Here is a 19,337-nt window from a genome sequence, read left to right as displayed (position 1 = left end):
TTCACATTAATGATTTAACGTGACATGATATGAAGCAGATTACACTCACCATCCTTATCAGCTCTCCGGAAAATCTGAAATGAAACACACACACACACACACACACACACAGAGAGAGAGAGAGAGAGAGAAATACAGTATATTAATACAAATGATTAATCAATTTAATTCACATTATCATTTGAATTCACCTAAACTTGTGAATTATTTAGCCAAAAACCTGACCAACTGCTAACCAAAGTCTCTAGGACTCTCTAAAGCTAAAACTAATATTAAATGTACATACCAAGTTCTGGCATGAAACTCTAGATGGCGCAGGCGGATAGGTCTTTAACTCAATTTGGTTGCGATCACATCATTATCTACATAGCACAGCTGATTGGTTGCTGTTGCATCAGCGGCCAATGAGCTGCGGCTCAACATTCAAATTCTGGTAGTCTGTAGCTTTTTTTAGAAACCCTTCACCTTCCCTAGCTCCACCTGTATAGATCTGCTACAGGGTTATTTCATGTGTTACATGTGCAGCAGCAGCAGCATGTCTTGATGCTCACAGCAAAGTCTGTAAATGCATTGGCAGTAGAAGTCTCTGTACTTGCTCTGCAGCAGCAGCAGTGTAGCAGATCTATTAGACCAAATACATTAACATTGCCATATCCATTACCATGCCAATCTCTATTACCATACCAATCTCTTCGAGAGTTGTCATGACAGAAATACAGTAACATAAATATTTTAAGATATTGGCTGAAGAAAAGTAAAGTACTGTATGTATTAGAAAAAAAGACTGATAAAAGTAATTAAAAAAATGTCTCTCTGTAGGGTTTAATGTCAGTCAACCTAAGGAGAGGGTGGTTCTATAGATAGGCTGTTTGCAATTGCATGGTACCTCAGCCCTTAACATGGTGCAATGAATCCTTCCATTGCATTTAGAAAACCACCAGCACAAATTACATTATAACCTTTAAAGGGATACTTCAGGATTTAGCATTAAGCTTTGTATCAGTAGAAAACCTGTAGTATTTTCAAATTACAGCGCTTCCCTCCCTCATATCACCCTGAGAAAAGAGATTTATGTATTTTTTGTCTGTAAAAAATCCTGCGATGATTTTGTGACGTCATTTTGCGTCATCGGAGGCTTTTTTGGCCAGAGGCTAAAAACTACAGCCAGTAGAAGACGCTAGATCCGCATGTTTTTAACCCGCCAATAGAGGGTGGGATCTCACTCACAGAATGTACAAATAGTGTCAGCCATCTTTTATTTGGAAGCTAAGCTAACAGGTTCTTATTCTGTGGAGAAAGCTGAGTAGTAGGGGTTACCATCTTCTTTTTTCCGGACGTGGCCGTCGAGATCGTCCAAAATGTCCGGGATTCGGCTTTTGCTTTCTGCAGTCGCCATTCATTGTTTACATGCACACCTTTTGTTTCAATCTAACTGAATTAATTTCGATTGGTAAATCTGAATGTTTACATAAACGCTAAACAAGTTAATATGCGTTTTAACATTGCTAAGAAAATGTCCGCTCCTCCGTGAGAGATCCGAGACCGGTGCGTCTCACAGGTGCCGCTCATCAGTAATCTCGCCACCGATCTCGCGTCGTTCTCCCGCTACCGTCAGCCTCGTCCTGCTCGCCACAGTAAACATAATGAATGGCGACTGTAGAACGCAAAAGCAAATCCCGGACATTTTTGGCGATCTCGAAATCCCAAGCAGACTTGTCCCGGAGACTCAATAGTAGCCTAGCCTTGTTGTTTAACTGCGCTCTTACCGGTAGGCGTGGCTTGGGAGTGGCCTCGTAGGGCAGTGAAGCACGTGCATTCTGGGAGTTGTTGTCTTTCATCCACATGAGCCACAAATACATTTTTTTTTTCTGGCTTTTCTCAGTCTAGAAGGCTAATAATTTCACATTTCTACTACATAAATGACCCATTTTAAATACACCTTCATCTTTCCAGAGGTGAAGTATCCCTTTAAGTTTCTTTTTGCTTTTAAATCAAGATTAAGCAAATGTGTCTATTGCCGATGTGTTTGATTGAACTTGTGAGAGATTGAGCGAGTTGCTTATATATGTAAGAGCAACCTGATCACACTGTCCAGTCAGATGTGAAATGGACCACTTAAGACTCTCTTGTAACACAGGAAAATCACAGTCAATAGAATGTGCTGGGAAGCGTTACTCACTACGGGCTAATTTTACAGCAGTCGATCCATTCAGCCCTTCTCGTTTTCCGAATAAATAAATACATGAAGCATGAATTCGTTGTGATCAGATCTGGATGTTAAATGTACTGGCTGCACAAGCAAGCATGGAGGTGCAAGTTTGTGATTGGACACGCATGACACGGAGGAAGTGTGTGCCAAACACCCAATAATTGAAACACGTATTGACAGCGCACATTTTGATCCGCTTCAATAGAGTGATCACCTTCTGTTGATGGTCTAAATCACTTCTCAATAGGATGAGCCCACTGCTTCATTCATTCCTGACAGCTAACAGCATTCCACCTGTCAGGATGCTTCACCATCACAAAACAAACTCAAAAGCCACACAGGACAACCACTGAAACATCTGCAGTAGAATAAGAACAATGGGGGGGGTTTCCCTTCTTTTGAACTAGAAGCATATTCTTGGCCAATAAAAGGGGAGAGTGATTGTAAGAACAGCGACATTAGCCATGTTCGATCAATACTGTAATGTATTTTACAAAGCGCTCGAGAGGCACTATTGGTATTTAATCTTCCTAGCTGTTTTATATCTTAAAGCAAAAGTGCCTGCAGCATTAATCGCCAGTAGTGCTTCTCAACTGGAGCTGGAGGTTCATGACCCAAAAAGAGGTTGCCGCAGATCTGCTCTTATTCCGTGGACTGTGAATTTTAAAAAACAGTTTTAAATGCAAATAACAAAACTATAACCATAGAATCGTGCATATTTAAATAAATAAAATTAATAGGATTATCAGCTTTTAAATGGGACGAGAAAGCAAGGGGGGGGGGGGAAGTGAAAGAAAACGAAAATTCTCGGGACAGCAGCATCTGTCCAAATTTTAAACTTAACCGTTCTATTTCATCAGAAACTATCTGAAAACAGGGCTTTAAGTGTAAAATACCGAACTTGTCCTTTACGTTTTTATTGTAACTTTTGATATATTTAACGTGTCCTTGCTAAATTAAATTAATTTCTTTCAACAACAACAAAAAAAAGAATCTTACTAACCCCAAACTTTTGAACGGTACTGTATCATGTTAATACATTTGCATATTGTTGGGCCTATTAAGTGCATGGTAGTATTAATAAACTTCCATATTAGATTTTAAAGAAAGATTGTTTATTTTTGTACAGTGTCGGATCCTCAGCAAAACCAGTTGAAAACCACTGAACGACAGGAACCAAAAGAAATGTATCACAGAAGCGTATCTCAGATCTCGATTATACTGCACCTTTAACTACTATATACTAACATTCAAATTAATAATTTGCACTTATTGTGCACATGCATGTTTTTACATCGTACTTATATTTAAAAAAAAAAAAATACCTGCATGTAATTATAGTTGTAATTCATTTCTGTAATCACATCTAAAATGACACTGTTGACCCTTCCCTAATACCCTTTACCCTTAAAAATACCCTTAAACCTACCCATACCACCAAACCTGTGCCTAACCTTACCCGTATCACACCTCAATCGCAGCTAGTGTTTTGCAATACATCAAAAAATATGTACAGTGTACTTAAGGTAGTAGTTAAGGACATCTAATATAAAGTGTGACCTATCATCCTCTCTTCATCATCATCTTCCTGAACTGTTTGAGAATAAAGCGGATGCACGAAAGGTTTACGGTTGTTCAAAACCATTTGTACGGTCTGACAATATGAAGTTACCTAATGTAGGTGACCCAGTTTGTTTGTACCTCGCAAGATTTATCTCTGTATGATAGGAAAAGGGGACAGCTACAAAAAAAAAAAAAAATCACAAAAGTGTTCATGTGAACTACAAAGCTACAAGTTGAGAAAAGAGAGCAACACTTACAGCGGGAGAAACTAAATGAATAGTACAGTTAAAGTACATACTCAGGGCTATTCATGGCTTACTTTACAACAGTAATCTAATTATTGACCTTATTCTGAATAAGACAATATTCTGATTAAGGTGATTAATGGCAAACGTCATTACGTCACCATGCCACGTCATCTGACGTTCCCTCCGTGTCAACATACAGTTCGTCTTCGTTATGGTACCGTACCATATACAATTTAGGGTGTTTTAATTTTACGAAAGCTTCCAGTACAATTAATTATTTGTCATGCTATACGTGCAAATAGACGAGGGCGGATATAAATTCTGAAGTCATGCTTTCTTGTTTGCCGTCACACGGTTGACCACTGCCGTGTGTATATGTGTCCTGTCACAAAATGCGGTGAAAATTCCCACACGACGACTTTAATAGTACTGCACCTTTAAGATGTATAATGCACTTAGATAATGCGATTGGAATAGATTTTTTACTTCGAGTACAACTTTATCCGGATTAAGGTAATGAGAAATCCCTGTTTACATGGTAGTTTCTTAATCAGAGTATTGTCCTAATATCGGAATATAGTTGTCCATGTAAACTACTGCCGCTTGTTTCCAAGTTTCTCTTTACGGCTAACAGACTCTTAATAACACTGATTCTTTGTGATGAGTGAAAGAGAGTGAGGTATTAGGCAAAGAATGATAAAGATCGATAAAGAGTGTTTGAATGGAGAGAGTGTGACTCCATGAATGGACATGTTTAATATGTGGACTCACATTTAGACTTGCTAAGTCAGTTGGATTGATTCTCTGTGCTTTGGATCAAATCCAATTCACTGAACAAATGCCAAGTATATTTGTATTTTAAAGTTCAAGTCAATAGTGCGATGAAGTCTTTAGTAAATGTCAAGTGCAGTCACCATTTGATCATCTATCTGTTCTCACACATGTACATTAAAGTCACCATGAAATCAAACTTGACAATTCCTGTTTTTATGGAATATTGCAGTATTTATTATAAATGAGTTATCCGTCCGTGCAGATCATTATTTTTGTAAATTCATGTGCCCTCCTAATCTTTAATAAAAAATATCTTCCCCTTCCTTTTGCAGCGACATCTCTTTTCTTCTCTGATTAACGTGTTTACTTGTGCGAGGGCGGGACAACCTGTCACTCACATGACATCACAGCAATAGCAAACCACAACCATCCAATCCCAGCAGACAAAATCAAGTCCCGTCTGACATTTCTTCCTGTTCGAGAAGTCGTTTCATTCGAATATACGTCACAATAGAAAAGAAAATACTCATACCGACTTCTATGCTTAACGTCCTCGCTTTTAAAGCATTAACGAGAGCGCTACTGTAATTTAGTGCACAGCATTAAACCCAGTGGAAAAGAAGTGTTCAAAAACATTAAATCGACTTAATTACTCCCTTAAGCCAGATGAGGTCTGGGACCTGAGACATGAAATACTGTGAAACACACTTAGCCTTCTTTATGACAGCTTGTTAGTGCTCCACTTAGTTTTCACTGTCTGGATTGGGGAAGCCGTGCTGAGAGAATTCAACACACCTTGAATCCATAACTTGTCTAGCCGGTGAATCGAAAGCTTTCTGAAATGGAAACAGTGGTCTTTACAACTGCATGCTGCTTTAGACACTTTAAAAATGAAAAGTAACGATAAATGACGCTCTGTGGCTCAGTTGTTTACCCATACAGTGTTAAAGCTCGGTCTGACTGATCCTGGAACAGAGGTGGCAGCAGACGTGTCATTTGGTAGAGATAGATTGAGTTAAGTAATGGAATTCTCTCACAAAGCATAGAGGGAAATCAATTCCCCTACAAGCACCTGCGCTCCATACCGAAGTCTCCACGAGAAACCATGTACAAGCGCGCTCCCTATCCATAAAAGACAAATTATCTACAGCACCTCATTATCTGCTTAACCCCTCCCTTATTCATTTCCTCCACCTTCACTATTGTATTTATACTAGGGTGCATTGGTGCCTCTGGTCTTTTTCTGAGGTTTTTAATTAGTTTTTGTCCCCTTTCCTTTCTAGTCTGGTTACCTGAGACTGTAGGCTATCTGGGTCTGGGACTGAACTACTTATCACTCTCTTAAATGTTTTAACTTCTCCCCAAAAAGCAACGTAGAAATCTCAAGAGGAACGACCATCAAATACATATAATTATCTAGCAGCAATGAACAATACTGAGGCAATACTTTGACCTACTAAATCAATACTGCTGAGACCTTGCCACAGCAGCCAACCACACAGCATAACTGCCGGGCTCACAGGAAAAGCGCAATAAATTATTTAGATTCGGGTATGCTTCTCTGAGACAGCCTTAAAATCAGAGCAAAAACTGTTGTATAACCTAAAAATGCTACAGCTGGATGTATCACCGCTGTTTTGTAGCCTACTAGAATGTGTGTTCATATTATTTTACAATTAGGTGGATAAAAGCTCAACAGTATTTCCATACAACTGTGAATGTGTGTGCAGTGCATATACAAGAGTCACATTAGGGGGATATGGAGGACTGTCACACCCTGAACGGGGTTTATTTTGCAGTAATGACCATCTGACAGTATATTATCTGACTTATTATGTGGCTACTTAGCAAATAAATAACTAATTGTCTTGTACATCAAATAATGATTGAGTTACTACTAGTATAGATTGTAGATTCTTAGCTTCCGCTAAGGAAAATAGTCCATTGCTTCATACATTAACACTTCAATAATAGCCTACATCATCAATTAAAATATTATAAAATAAATTGCTGTAAATTAAAATAATTGTTTTATAGTTATTTGGGGTTTAGATAAAACTGTTTCCTTTCGGTTAATTGCTTTCAACAGATATTTTTGTTTTCTTGCTTGGGCACTCTTGGGCTTCTATCAAATGTTTTATGCTCACAACGCAATGTAAGCCGATAATAAAATTACAACAAACCACTTTTATCGTCGTAAGTATGTAACCATTTTTAGTCGCACGATGGCGCCAGGTTACTTTGCGTCATTTGCAAAGAGTAGTGCGCGGAGTGATACATGAGACTAGCGTCGGTATTTTGCTGTCGTCAAGTTCAACGCGAAATATCTCATTTAGATTAACGTTAGCTATTAGCAATACAAAAACGGATTGTTCGCGATTAAACAATGAGAATTTAGCACTCCAGAAAAACGTGTAATAATCTAAAATATTTGTTATAACATTGACATGCAAAGAGTCAAATTCATAACTGTTCTGCAAAATGGGTGGATTGGATAAAAAAGTTAAATAGATTAAAATTCATAAAGTGTATTTGCCTTGCTGTAACTGCTTGAGTAGCTTATTAAAGGTTGGCGGGATATTGTTGAACTAATTACTGAATTGTTTAAAACTTGGTTAATTCTTGTTTAATTAATTAATTATAGCGATTAAATAAAGTTGAACGAGCGCGTGCATTTCATGTTTCTTTATACATACAATGAAAAAAATCTTAAAAACCTACGTCCAAAATGACAGAGATGCCCTTTCGGGGCTCCGGTGCAAAGAACTGCTCCTGAGCCACCGCCGCCTCCTCCTTCACATATTCCCGAGTAGAGATGCTTTTATTGTCGCTCATCTTGGTGACTATCCAGCGGACGAGCCCGTCAATTCCACCGGGCTGAGAACCGCTGTTTCCGGACTGTGCAGCCGTCGCTGTCTCGCTGTCCTGAGCCCCGGGTTTGGGCTGGTCTTTGCTGTCCTGTGCCCGGAGTTTGGCTTGTTCTTTGTGGAGCAGTTTTTGGACACCGTCCCTGCAATAGCGCGCTGCTTGTTCACACATCCTTTTGCCGCGGAGCGTTCATGCTGCGCGCTATGGGGGCGATCCCTCCTCCTCGATGACATCAGCGGCGGCACACATCTTAAAACTCAGCCCTCCTGTCACACCTAACCGGAGCAGTTCAATAAGTGCCATCCATTTAGTCCAGATGCAGAAGAATGAGCGAGAAAAGGCATTATTAGCACTTTAGAGAGTAGCTAGGCCTATTAAATAGGGAATAGACTGTAATGCCCATTGATCCCAGACAGCTTTTAAATAAACTATGGTAATGTTGTTAAAGTCCATTTTTGGCTTAGTTTACTGCAGTAACTCTCAGTTTTAGATCTTTGCCATTCGTGGAAACATATCCGTACTTTCCTCTACATGACTATCTACTTAAAAAGACACAATAAATACACCAAATTACCGGTACATGCTTTTAAGTCATTATCCCACAGAAGTAACGATATTTAGGTCTATATAGATGCAGTTAAAGGTAGGCCAGGCAATTTTTTCATAAACATTTTTTGTTATTCTTGTTGAAACTCTCTTAAAGGAATAGTTCACTTTAAAATGAAAATTCTGTCATCATTTACTCACCCTCAGGGTGTTTCAAACCTGTATAAATTTATTTCTTCTGCTGAACACAAAGGAAGATATTTTGATATTTTGAAGAAAGTCGGTAACCAGACAGTTGATGGACCCCATTGAATTCCACAGTAGGAAAAAAAAATAGCAGAAGAAAGAAATTCATACTGGTTTGAAACAACTTGAGTAATGATGACAGATTTTACGTTGTTAAGTGAACTATTCCTTTAAAATCCTGATAGCAATCGATAACAGAAGTGGTCTAAATATTACAAAATGTACATATATCATCTGTTGAAGTCTCAGGACCAAAAAAAAGTTTGTCCAATCATTGCATTCGGTCCGATGTCCAACCTGCCTGTCAGCGTATGTACAGTATTTACAGTTACTACTGAACCAAAACAATGAGCTTATGGTCTACGCCTTGTCGTTGTCGTAAACATATTTTAGAGACGGCAACCCGTGACGTTCTACTCGGATTTTTACACCCCAATTTTTGGGATGGGTTCTCCTTAGAAAATCCCTCATTACCTTACAGTCTCTATAATGGTCTGAAATGACCTTTGTGAGTTGAAAGAGTGTTGAAAGGCTCCCCGGTCCTGCCCTTTACGAGGGGTGATTAAGTCATTCCAGCTAAAAGGGCCTTTATTTAATTGGCACCAAGTACAACCCCCCTGCAGTTTGCGATCCTATAGTGAGGCATTTAGCCAAACAGAAAAAAGTGATTGGATGCATCACTTTAATGTAGAGCAACTCACAGCAACCTGTTACTCCTTCTTCACCACAGAGGGTGCTCTGATAATTACAACAAGCAGTAATCCCTTGTCTTTGGACATGCTCAGATCAACACCCCTTGCAGCCAGTTTGTGTGTGGCGGTGACAGGCCTCTCTTTACCGCACGTAAACAAACTCAGTGGTATGTTGTGGCACGTGCAAGGAGCAAAATGACACTAGTGAATGGTTATTCTGGCTCCTTTTTCAGTTTGAGGCTGACAAACCAGATGCAGAGACCCTGGGGATGTGCCTTTCACATGAGATTAGACACACTGAGGTAGACTGATAAAATATGTGTTGTTCATTTACCGGTATATATTATATTTAATAGACTGCATAAATGTCTCAGCTAGAAGCAGTTTTTAAAAGTATATTGCTAATGTGAATATAAAAAATTGTATGCTATATATTAAAAAGGTAGAAAAAGCTGAATAAACCCATAATAAAGGAAAAGAAAAATGTAAAAACACAATATATTCATATTTTTAATTATTTTATAATTAATATTTTAAAATTGAATATACTATAAAGCTTAGTATTTTTATCACACACACACACACACACACACACACACACACACACACACACACACACACACACACACACACACACACACACACACACACACACACACACACACACTTAAATTATTGATGACACTTAGAGAAGTGTTATTTTAGTATAATTTACATATATACTATTATAGTTTTTATTAATATTTTAAATGAACTTTTAGTCAAATGTTTTTAGATTTTAATTTTAGTTTAAGTTTTAGTAACTTTGTTATGAGCTTTTGACATTTTTTATTAATTTTTATAAGTTTTTTTTTTATATTTATCTTAATTTAATTTGTATTCAGTTTTAGTTATTTTGGTAGTTAGTATAACTTATTTTTGTCAAGACAACATTTCTCATTTCCATTAGAGATATATGTATATATATATTATTGTATTTCAGTTTTTAGTTCAATAATATATATAAATATAGGTAACAATAACAGCACATATATAATGAGATATAAACTTCTAATATCAGCCTGTCCCTGCAATCACTCCACTCACCCACTTTCTGTTTTTGAGATTTGAATTTGGCCAGATAAGTGAGTTGAAATTATTTCCAAAAAGCATGCAGGAAGGCTTGGCTGGGAAAATTAGAGATGAATCCACACATGCACTGCATATGAGTACGAAATATATACATTATATATACTGCACACACACACACACACACACACACACACACACACACACACAAAATATATGTATATAGTCATGAACCTGGAGGGAATATACCTCCCATCATGCCTAAGTAGATAGGCCAAGTTAAAGGTGATGTAAGAGCAACAAGTGCACCTCCTGGTGGACTAAAGAGGAGCCCCTGAAGCTACAGCAGTTCAAACAGCAAACCTGAGTGCTACAGAAATGTTTATTTTTCTGTTCATTTTGAGTCTTTACAATAAATGTGTGTTTTGTTCAAAGCAGCATATTTCTTCAAACTGAAAGATGGACTTAAAATAAATAAAATCATCTTTATATGAAAAGAACAAATTAAAAACTTAACAGGCCCCAAGAAACCTACTGTATTTTTTACAAATACTTTTTTTTTAAACCACTATCATTAATCATTTTATCTAAAGAATAGCAGACCTCCTTCTTCATGCAGTTTTTTTCTCTGAAGGAAGCTCTGGACAGTAACCTTTCAAGTAGTAAACCCAGAAGATGCCCTGTCCATGGCTCTCCATACGTGGGCAGGAAATTGTCAGCTTTCCGTGACATGGGCCTCTGGAGCTCGTAGGAGGGCCGTCAAACGTAACCTGTATGTGCTGAGTTTTTTGAGGTGAAATAGTCTCTGCACCCTTGACAGTGAAGGCAGGGTTGTCTACCTGAAAGGAGAAGGTGGTGGCCTGTTGAAAGACATTCTTAAAGGAGATAGAGACACTGGAACCTAAGCTGATGGCGAGGGGACCCTGAGGTTTAGGTGGGGTGCAGGTGCCAAACAGAGGGAAGACATACTCCCCTCCGACATCTGAGGAGATGGTGAGCTGGCTTTGGATGTCTCCCACCTGGAAAGGTTCGAAATGAACTGTCACGCTGATATCTGTGCCAGTCTGGTTCCCCGCTGCTGCTTTAATGTTCTTTTCCACAGTGAAGTTTGGGTTGTCCATCTGTGTCAGAAACCAGATTTAAGAGGAATGATTATAGCAAAGAATTTATGTTGCTAATGTTGTTCCAAACCTGTATGACTTTCTTTAGTGGAAAAATGTCACAGTGGGTTTTCTTTTTGTCCATACAGTGAAAATAAACGGATTAAGTGTTGTTTTAGACGCCATTGACCTGCATGGTATGACCAAAAACAATTGAAACATCCTTCAAAATATCTTCTTTTGTGTTCCACAGGTTCATACAGGTTTGGAATGACATGAGGGTGAGTAAATGATGGCAGAATTTTCATTTTTTTAAATCCTATTATCATGCAGATAAAATCTACTGGATAATAATGGGAAAGGAGGGTCTCTTACCTTGCAGATATATTCGGTCTTGACGCGAGAGAAGTTGGTGAACTTAGCTATGACACTGTGTTTGCTGCCAAGTGGTGCTCTGAAATATAAAGGCTTCTCAAGGGGTGCAGGCAGGGCCTTCAGCTGAAGCTCATAAAAGAAGTGTCCAAGTTCAGCAGCGTACAACACCAGCCGGGCTGTGGACTCTCCCTCACACAGAGGTTGATATTCAAATGTCAATGTAACCTAAGTAATAAAAAACAAAAAACAAGACTCTTAAAAAAAACGGCCATTAAATACTAGGGTCACCACCACAGCAAAAATGTCTTCGTTTGCACTGACAATTGATTTAGGGGCCAATCTTAAAGGGATAGTCCACCCAAAAATTTAAATCCTGTTACCATTTACCCCTCATGTTGTTCCTAAGCTGTATGACTTAATTTCTTCTGTGGAAAACACATATGAAGAGATTTTGAAGTATGTTAGTATCTAAACAGTTTTCAGTTACCATTGACTTGCATTGTACAAACCAAAAAATACAATGGAATTCGATGGAAACTGAAACTGTTTGGTTATCAACATTCTTTAAAATATCTTCCTTTGTGTTCAGTAGAAAAAAAGAATTACATACAGGTTTGCAATGACTTGAGGGTGAGTAAATGATGACAGAATTTTCATTTTGTGGGTGAACTATCCCTTTAACTTTGTGTTTCTGAAAGTATGCCTACCTTAGACTGAGCAGGCACAAGAAACTGTGGCGGGAAACTGATGTCTGAATTCTGGCACTCTGCAGAGAGAGACACGTCCACAAGAAGAGGGTTCTCCACCTCCGTGAACCCTGATGTCATCTGCCTCACCCTGGTCGCCATTTCTATAGTGTCAATCAGTCCCGGAGCCGTCGCTTTAAAGTTGAGATTGTAGAATAGGAACTCGCCAGTTACCTCATTCTTGAATGTCACCTGTGTAAGTGAGGAATATGACATTTCATGGGCCATAAATCTGTTTTATAACCAAAGTAGTCTGTATTAGCAGCATTTGTATGGGTGTATGATGATACTTGCTTTAGCATTGTAGTGGCCCTCTTTATAAGTGAAGAAGGAGAGTTTGTAGTTCTTCGTATCCAGTGCAGGCACATCAATGTATTCCGGGCCCTTCAGGGTAACGATGCCGTCTGAACGATCTGGTTTGATGAGCTCCAGCACAGAACGGAACCTGCACAGCAGGATGAAAAACACACAATGATCAAACATAAATTATACAATGTAGCTAAGTAGAGGAATATAATTTGCAACCGTAGCTTTAGAATTTATGGTCAACGGAAGGTTTTATGATCATTACAAAGCATATCTCAAGAGGCACTGTATTGTGTGACTGTTTTATGGGTATTTTCAAAATTAACAATGTTTATCCATGTGCAATGAGCATATGTGCAATGCATCCAAGAAATGTTTAGGATAAAATGGCATTTTGTGGCAAATATAATTTATGTATCTTTATCCGTTCATTTGGAATAGACTTTGCAATAGACTTGTATTTAATTGAAAAATAAGAAATAAATGAGTTATTTCATGACTGTGAAATACTTTGTTGTGATTATTAAACGTATGTTTCGGTGTGGATGAGGTACCTCTGAGCTCTGGGCAGCCAGTTGTGGACAGGTAATGTCTGTGTGTGGTGGGTTTTGCATTTGATCTCTTCGGTTACTGTGCCTTCAGCCTTTGGTGGCTCAGCTGTGCCTTGCAATATGTACAGTATTCCACTTCCATCAGGAAAGGAGAAGAACACAGAGCCCTGCATCAGAAACAAGTCACCATGAAATCAAAATGGACAATTCTTGTTTTTATAGAAAACTGCAATCAATTATTTGTCTACACATAATTTTTTATTTATTAATGTGCCCTCATAATCTTTAATCAAAACATCTTCCCCTCCATCATGCAGTGACATCTCTTCTATTTTCTGATGAGGTGTTTACTGGCACGAGGGCAGGACAACCTGTCACTCACATGAGATCGACCAATAGCAAACCACAATGATCCAACCATCCAATCAATTCCTGACTGACAAAATCCAGTCCTGCCCTACATTTCTTTCTTGGTTGAGATCACAAAATTAGACTATTAAACGTTGGCATGAAATAAAAGTTTGGTAAAGCAGAGGAAAGTGAAATCCTTAACAGTGGAAAACATCTACATTTTTATATCGTTGGGAATACAGTAACTTTGCCTGTCGCTATTAGGAAATTTGTTTTGAATTGTATAGTTGAATTATCCTGGCAGGCCAGACCCACATCAAGATGTTAAGTCTGGCAACTCACCATTGGCATGGCTCAATCCGAGAGGCGGGATAAACGATTGTCTTTCAAATTCTCTCTGCACGCAATAGGATAGACCAACCAGAGCAACGAAGAAGGTGACGTAGTCAGAGCGGCAAAGATCCGGTCCGGCAAAACTCCGAACACATCTATGATTTAAGCGTCATTAAATCGTCATTATGTCATCATTATGTTAAGCCCGCCCGCCGACTCTATACACGATCTGATTGGCCTGACTAGAGTTTGGTTTTTCCAGCTTGCAAGCCAACGGAGAGTTGCTAGACTACCCTGGCTGCAAAATAAATTTTGCTGCCGCGAGGGTGCGTCTAGATTTCTAGGCTATAGATTTCTTGAATAGCTGTTTCAAGAATAATGAATGGAAAGAGCCTTCATCTTGTGTAGAGAGTGTCATACCTCATGCCTCTCCCCGTCTGCAGTCATGACCAGAGGCTTGTATGTGATCTCATAGGTGTTCTGCTGTGGAGGCTCAATGAGAAGAGTGGGCGGCCCACTCCAATGCTCTCCCTCTATGACACATTTCAGAGTCCAGCGCTGGTTAATGCGGCTGGGCAGAACCAGAGACTGAGTACACTGACTGCGCACCTGACAAACGAAATTTGCCACCTGCTCACACAAAGGAGAAAGAGAGCAAGAAAAAGGGACACAATGAATAGTCCTGGCCTTAAACTTCAAGACCACATCTATTATTAGTACATATACAAGGTTGCAGTACTCATTAAAGAAAATGGTTCCACAGTCACATTCAGACTAAGCCTCTTACCTCTGCTGCGACCTGCGGGACAATGCAGGAGCCAGTGAGGGTGAGTTTTAACGGTTTGCTCCCTTCTACAGCACAGCAGAGATCATCATAGCGCAAATCTTGACTCAGCTCCGTAGGGGCATAGGTCACTTCAAGAGATACTTCCATCCCTGGGGTCATGTATCCCTCAGCAGGGAAAATTATGAAATCGGGAGCAAAACCCTTTACATCCCACTTAAATCTGAAGAGAACAAGGAATTATATATAGAAATATAAATGTTCTATTTGAGTCCATTTCATATTTTGTTACTCAGATTTATTAATTTACAGATTCAGCTACACATTTTAGATGCAACCAGTCACTGAATTGTGATTGCGCATGAATGTGTACCTCGCACCGATGTCTCCTGTGTTCTGCATGATAATGCGACGGGTGGCTTGGCAGCGCTGGACCACAGCTCCAAACTGCAGGTAGTCTGTGTCCAGTCTGACCTCCACCCCCTGGCAGCTGCCCTTCATGACCAGCAGAGGGCGAATAGCACCTAAACACTCCAGATGCAGCTCCTCTATGAAGGGAGGCATGCGCTGTTCAGGAGAAAAGAGAAGCTCCACCACACAGCGGCCGCCCCCCTCTTTAAGTGTCACCTCCCCCTCTGGACGAACTGACAAGATCTGAAAAAGCACAATGATTCTTTTTAATGTATACAGTGCAGTGGAATGTGTGCATGTTTTCATATACACTCTGGTCCACATGGCTGGGACTACATTGTAACATTGATCATGTGACTGATTGTACAGAAGGTCAGATTTAAGATCTTTGAGCTTTTTCACTACCGTTCTAGTCTACTGTACACTACTGAACAAGTCTATGAGATTTTCCAAAATTATTTATTCAGCAAGGATGCATTATATTGATCAAAAGTGACAGTACAGACATTTACAATGTTACAATAGATTTCTATTTTAAATAAATGCTGTTATTTTGAACTTTCTATATGTCAAAGAACCACTGCAAATATTAAGCAGCATAACTGTTTTCAACATTCATAATAAGAAAGTTTCTTGAGCAGCAAATCAGCATATTAAAACGATTTCTGAAGGATCATGTGACAGTGAAGACTGGAGTAATGATGCTGAAAATGCAGCTTTGCCATCATAGGAATAAATTGAATTTTTAAATGCATTAAAATTAGTGCTGTCAATTGTTGAAAAAATTTACTAATTAATCGCACCTAACATTATAGTTTTTAATATATTTTTATATTGCAATACTTTCACATTTAGCAGTGACTTTAATATATTAGGTCTCAATGCTAAGGTTTTTTCCCCTACTATCACAGACGGGACAGTTCAGATTTTTACCTGCCCTGCTAAAATCAAACACTGCAGTCTTCTCTGCATAAATTAAAATATGAATATAGATTAATCCTTATTAAAGCTACAAAAGTTATTCAGTCAGCAGTGATTTTCTCTTTTATTCTTTGATTAATTTTGACACAGACAGCATCAGGTTTATTAGGCTGCTGTCACTTTAAGACACACATCTTATTTTCTCACAACTCTTTACATTCATTTAACACTTTTAAACTAATTTACCAAACTAAAATTTTGACATAATGTTTTGTTTTTGTCAGTTCAAGCATGAAAGAGGTGGCATTCTGTGTGGGCCTTTAGGGTGTTTATTCACAGAGAACCTCTTCACAAACAGTGTGCCAGTACAAATTTGAGTTCCTTTTTTTGCGTCTTATCGCATTTTAATGGTTTAATAGCACTTGAATGAATGATAGCATTATCATAATACTGTAGCGCCGCAAAAGGATGAAAGAAAAAAAACGGATGCTGAGTTAATTGTGTTAAATATTTGAAAAAACACATTAATTTTGACAGCCCTTATTATACCGGTAATAGAACATTTATTTTAAATTGTAATAATATTTCACAATATTAATGTTTTACTGTTTTACTCAAAAACATTAGAAAATCTTCCTGACTCCAAACTTTTAAAAAGTAGTGTATAAGAGAGAGTCCATGTGCACGTGTTACCCTTGAGTCCTGGAGAGAGTTATCAGAGTGTCTGCGAAGACAAAAAGTCAGGGAAGAGTGGCTGTTGTTCACCAGAGGGACCAATTTCTGACTTCGCTGCCCAATCTGCAGAGCTCCAAAATTGACCACCTTATGTGCTGAGTCCTCTAAATTAATCTAAGACAAAAAACAGCGAAGGATGAATACCTGTACATCAGGATGCAGAAAAGTAGGATCATTCAAAACTCCCGACACCCTCTTTGTCACCTTCATTTCAGTGCCCAGTCCCAGGATCTCCACTACTTGTTTGGCACACTTATTCATCTCAAAAACCACCTTTTCATGGTAACGAACTGCTTTGCATGGGTAGAATGAGAAGAGAACTTCTACAGAGCCGCCAGGAGGAAGGACTTGAGGGGTGAAAGTGACCTCCAGGACGGGTGTGTTGGAGAACAAACAGTCTAGACTGAATAAACACCATCATAATATTAAAGCAAACCATAACATTTCACTTCACACATGTTAGAACTTGAACATTATCATGCAAAACAAAAATAGTTTCTACCTGATTCCTTTGCTGCTTCTGTTGCTAATCACCAGTGTGTGTGTAGCAGGCACCATACCAACACAGTATATGAAATGCGTTCCAAAGTTGTGCTTCAGGAAAGAAAATTCCAGGTCTGGAGTCATAGCAGAACCCATCAGGGCACAACAGAACGTCGGTCCATTCTTTATCTACAAACAGGAAAGAAACACAACAAATTATAAAATGGAAAATAAAACAAATTATGTAAATTAGATGGGGACAATAAGAACGACAAAAAGGACAAGGTCTACCTTAATGGAAAAAGTCAGATCTTTGAGCACACATTTTCGCTGAGGGCAGAAGGTCACGGTGCAGTGACTCTGTCCACCTACAGCCACCGTGTCCAATGTAGGATCCACTTGCAGGTGGGGCTGCAGCATTGCAGGCCCAGATAGATCATACTCAACTTCTAAACTAAACTTCCCAGGATTAGACACCACAAACGTACATGTGGATTTATCGTTTAGCTCCACCTATTCAGGGAACAGATGACAGGAATTGGCAAAAAAGCTTAATCTACATTTTTTGGCTGGAAATCTGCCAAAGACAAATCTTTCACACAACATACCGGCACACACACACACTTTGCATTCATAACTGACTTCACATAAATTGTTACCTGTTTGAAGTCAACCGGATGGATCTGGTGTGATGAGAGCTCTGTGATGGATCCCTCAGGGCTCTCATATCGCACATGAGCATTCATGCTGTAACACTCTCCCTTCACATTCATGGTCAGCGACTGGAACTTCCTCCGCACTGTCACCACTAGATTGAAAGCCACATGTCCCTCACGAGTGGGAGTGATCCGTATGACCATCGGGATCCTGTCAGAGGCAGATGTTAAGGGGTGTAAACAAAATCAGTGCATAACATCAAACGGGTGTAAACCGTTTTGACTAAATAAAATGATAAATGTTATGTCTCAGACTCATACAAATACAACAACATACTTATCTTTGGGTGGAACTGTTCCCTCCATAGGCTCTACCACTAAGCTGTCCTGGTAGCCTTCAGAGTGGCATGAGGACTCTTGGACCATAAAATGGAATGGTTGATCATCTCCATTAACCACAAAAACAGTCTGATGAGCTTCAAAACCTGGACATAAAGGCACATAGATGCCCCTGGTGAAGAGACTGGCATGTTTTACCCATAACTTCAGAGTAAAATAATGATCGTCAATCCCCTTTACATCAGTAACTATCTAAATCAGTAGCTGTTATCATTTACAATAATATCTCAGTATTGATTTTCCAATGTTCCAATGTTGTTTTGGACCCCATTAACATTCATTACATGGACAAAAACAGTTGAAACATTCTTCAAAATAATGTGTTCCGCAGAAGAATATAGGACATTTATTTTTGGCTGAACACCTTAACGTGTCAGAATTTAGCTTCTTCTTTTATTAAACCTCACCTAGTAGCAAGCTGCCCAGATTGAGGTGGGCTCGATCAATATAGACTATAGGCTCATTAGCAGAGCCCACCAGCAGAAAGGGCAAAGACAAGTTGTGTTCAGGAATTAAGAAGGTCCAGAAGGATTCCACTAAATCCAGGTTGAGAACCTGGTACTCAAATGAGGCCTGAAAACAACAGAGATGAAACTTTGATATTGATGAATCTGACCAGCAGAATATTTGCACCATGATTTGTTAGAATAAACGAAACACCTTCGCTTCTTTTCCCGGGTGAACAGACTTGTTTGGTGTAAGGCAGTTGAAAGGAGATTTGCCTGAGTCGTCGCATCTCCAGATGAAAGAGTATGGCTTGTTCGTGGGATTAATAATACCAAATTCCCTGAGAGAAAATAATCTATTCATTATTTCTGTATAATATCACTTACCCATATATTAAATAAGGGACAAGACTGTCAGCAAATTGTGTATATAGAGTACAGTATATACACTACCATTCAGGGGTGCATTTCCCATACAATGATGTAACTCACTGCTTAACCTTCATAGTACGAAGGTACGCATCTC

General features: G+C 39.0%; 2 protein-coding genes across 4 annotated transcripts in view; both read right to left on the bottom strand.

Moving 5' to 3' along the window:
• The window catches only part of necab2 (N-terminal EF-hand calcium binding protein 2), an 83,739-nt gene extending 75,890 nt beyond the window's left edge, over positions 1-7,849 (bottom strand). For all 3 annotated transcript variants that reach the window (XM_079620473.1, XM_079620474.1, XM_079620475.1), the window contains exons 1-2: positions 7,516-7,849; positions 50-74 (exon numbers count right to left, since the gene is read on the bottom strand). In XM_079620473.1, coding sequence (XP_079476599.1) covers positions 50-74; positions 7,516-7,833 — 343 coding nt within the window. In that variant the 5' untranslated portion in view covers positions 7,834-7,849. The remainder of the gene's footprint in view (positions 1-49; positions 75-7,515) is intronic.
• A 2,645-nt stretch (positions 7,850-10,494) lies between these two features.
• Positions 10,495-19,337, bottom strand: part of hydin (HYDIN axonemal central pair apparatus protein) — a 65,404-nt gene continuing 56,561 nt past the window's right edge. The window contains exons 64-79 of the mRNA XM_079619993.1: positions 19,026-19,152; positions 18,773-18,938; positions 18,304-18,451; positions 17,970-18,177; positions 17,602-17,823; positions 17,330-17,499; positions 17,032-17,230; positions 16,786-16,941; positions 15,134-15,414; positions 14,764-14,983; positions 14,397-14,606; positions 13,296-13,459; positions 12,730-12,880; positions 12,397-12,627; positions 11,690-11,914; positions 10,495-11,335 (exon numbers count right to left, since the gene is read on the bottom strand). Of these exons, the coding sequence (XP_079476119.1) occupies positions 10,826-11,335; positions 11,690-11,914; positions 12,397-12,627; positions 12,730-12,880; positions 13,296-13,459; positions 14,397-14,606; positions 14,764-14,983; positions 15,134-15,414; positions 16,786-16,941; positions 17,032-17,230; positions 17,330-17,499; positions 17,602-17,823; positions 17,970-18,177; positions 18,304-18,451; positions 18,773-18,938; positions 19,026-19,152 (3,388 nt within the window). The 3' untranslated portion in view covers positions 10,495-10,825. The remainder of the gene's footprint in view (positions 11,336-11,689; positions 11,915-12,396; positions 12,628-12,729; positions 12,881-13,295; positions 13,460-14,396; positions 14,607-14,763; positions 14,984-15,133; positions 15,415-16,785; positions 16,942-17,031; positions 17,231-17,329; positions 17,500-17,601; positions 17,824-17,969; positions 18,178-18,303; positions 18,452-18,772; positions 18,939-19,025; positions 19,153-19,337) is intronic.

Source organism: Phoxinus phoxinus, assembly GCF_949152265.1.
Source record: "Phoxinus phoxinus genome assembly, chromosome: 8".
NCBI classification, from domain to species: Eukaryota; Metazoa; Chordata; class Actinopteri; order Cypriniformes; family Leuciscidae; genus Phoxinus; species Phoxinus phoxinus.
Note: the sequence above shows the minus strand (reverse complement) of the source record. Positions and strands in the feature narration are given on the sequence as shown.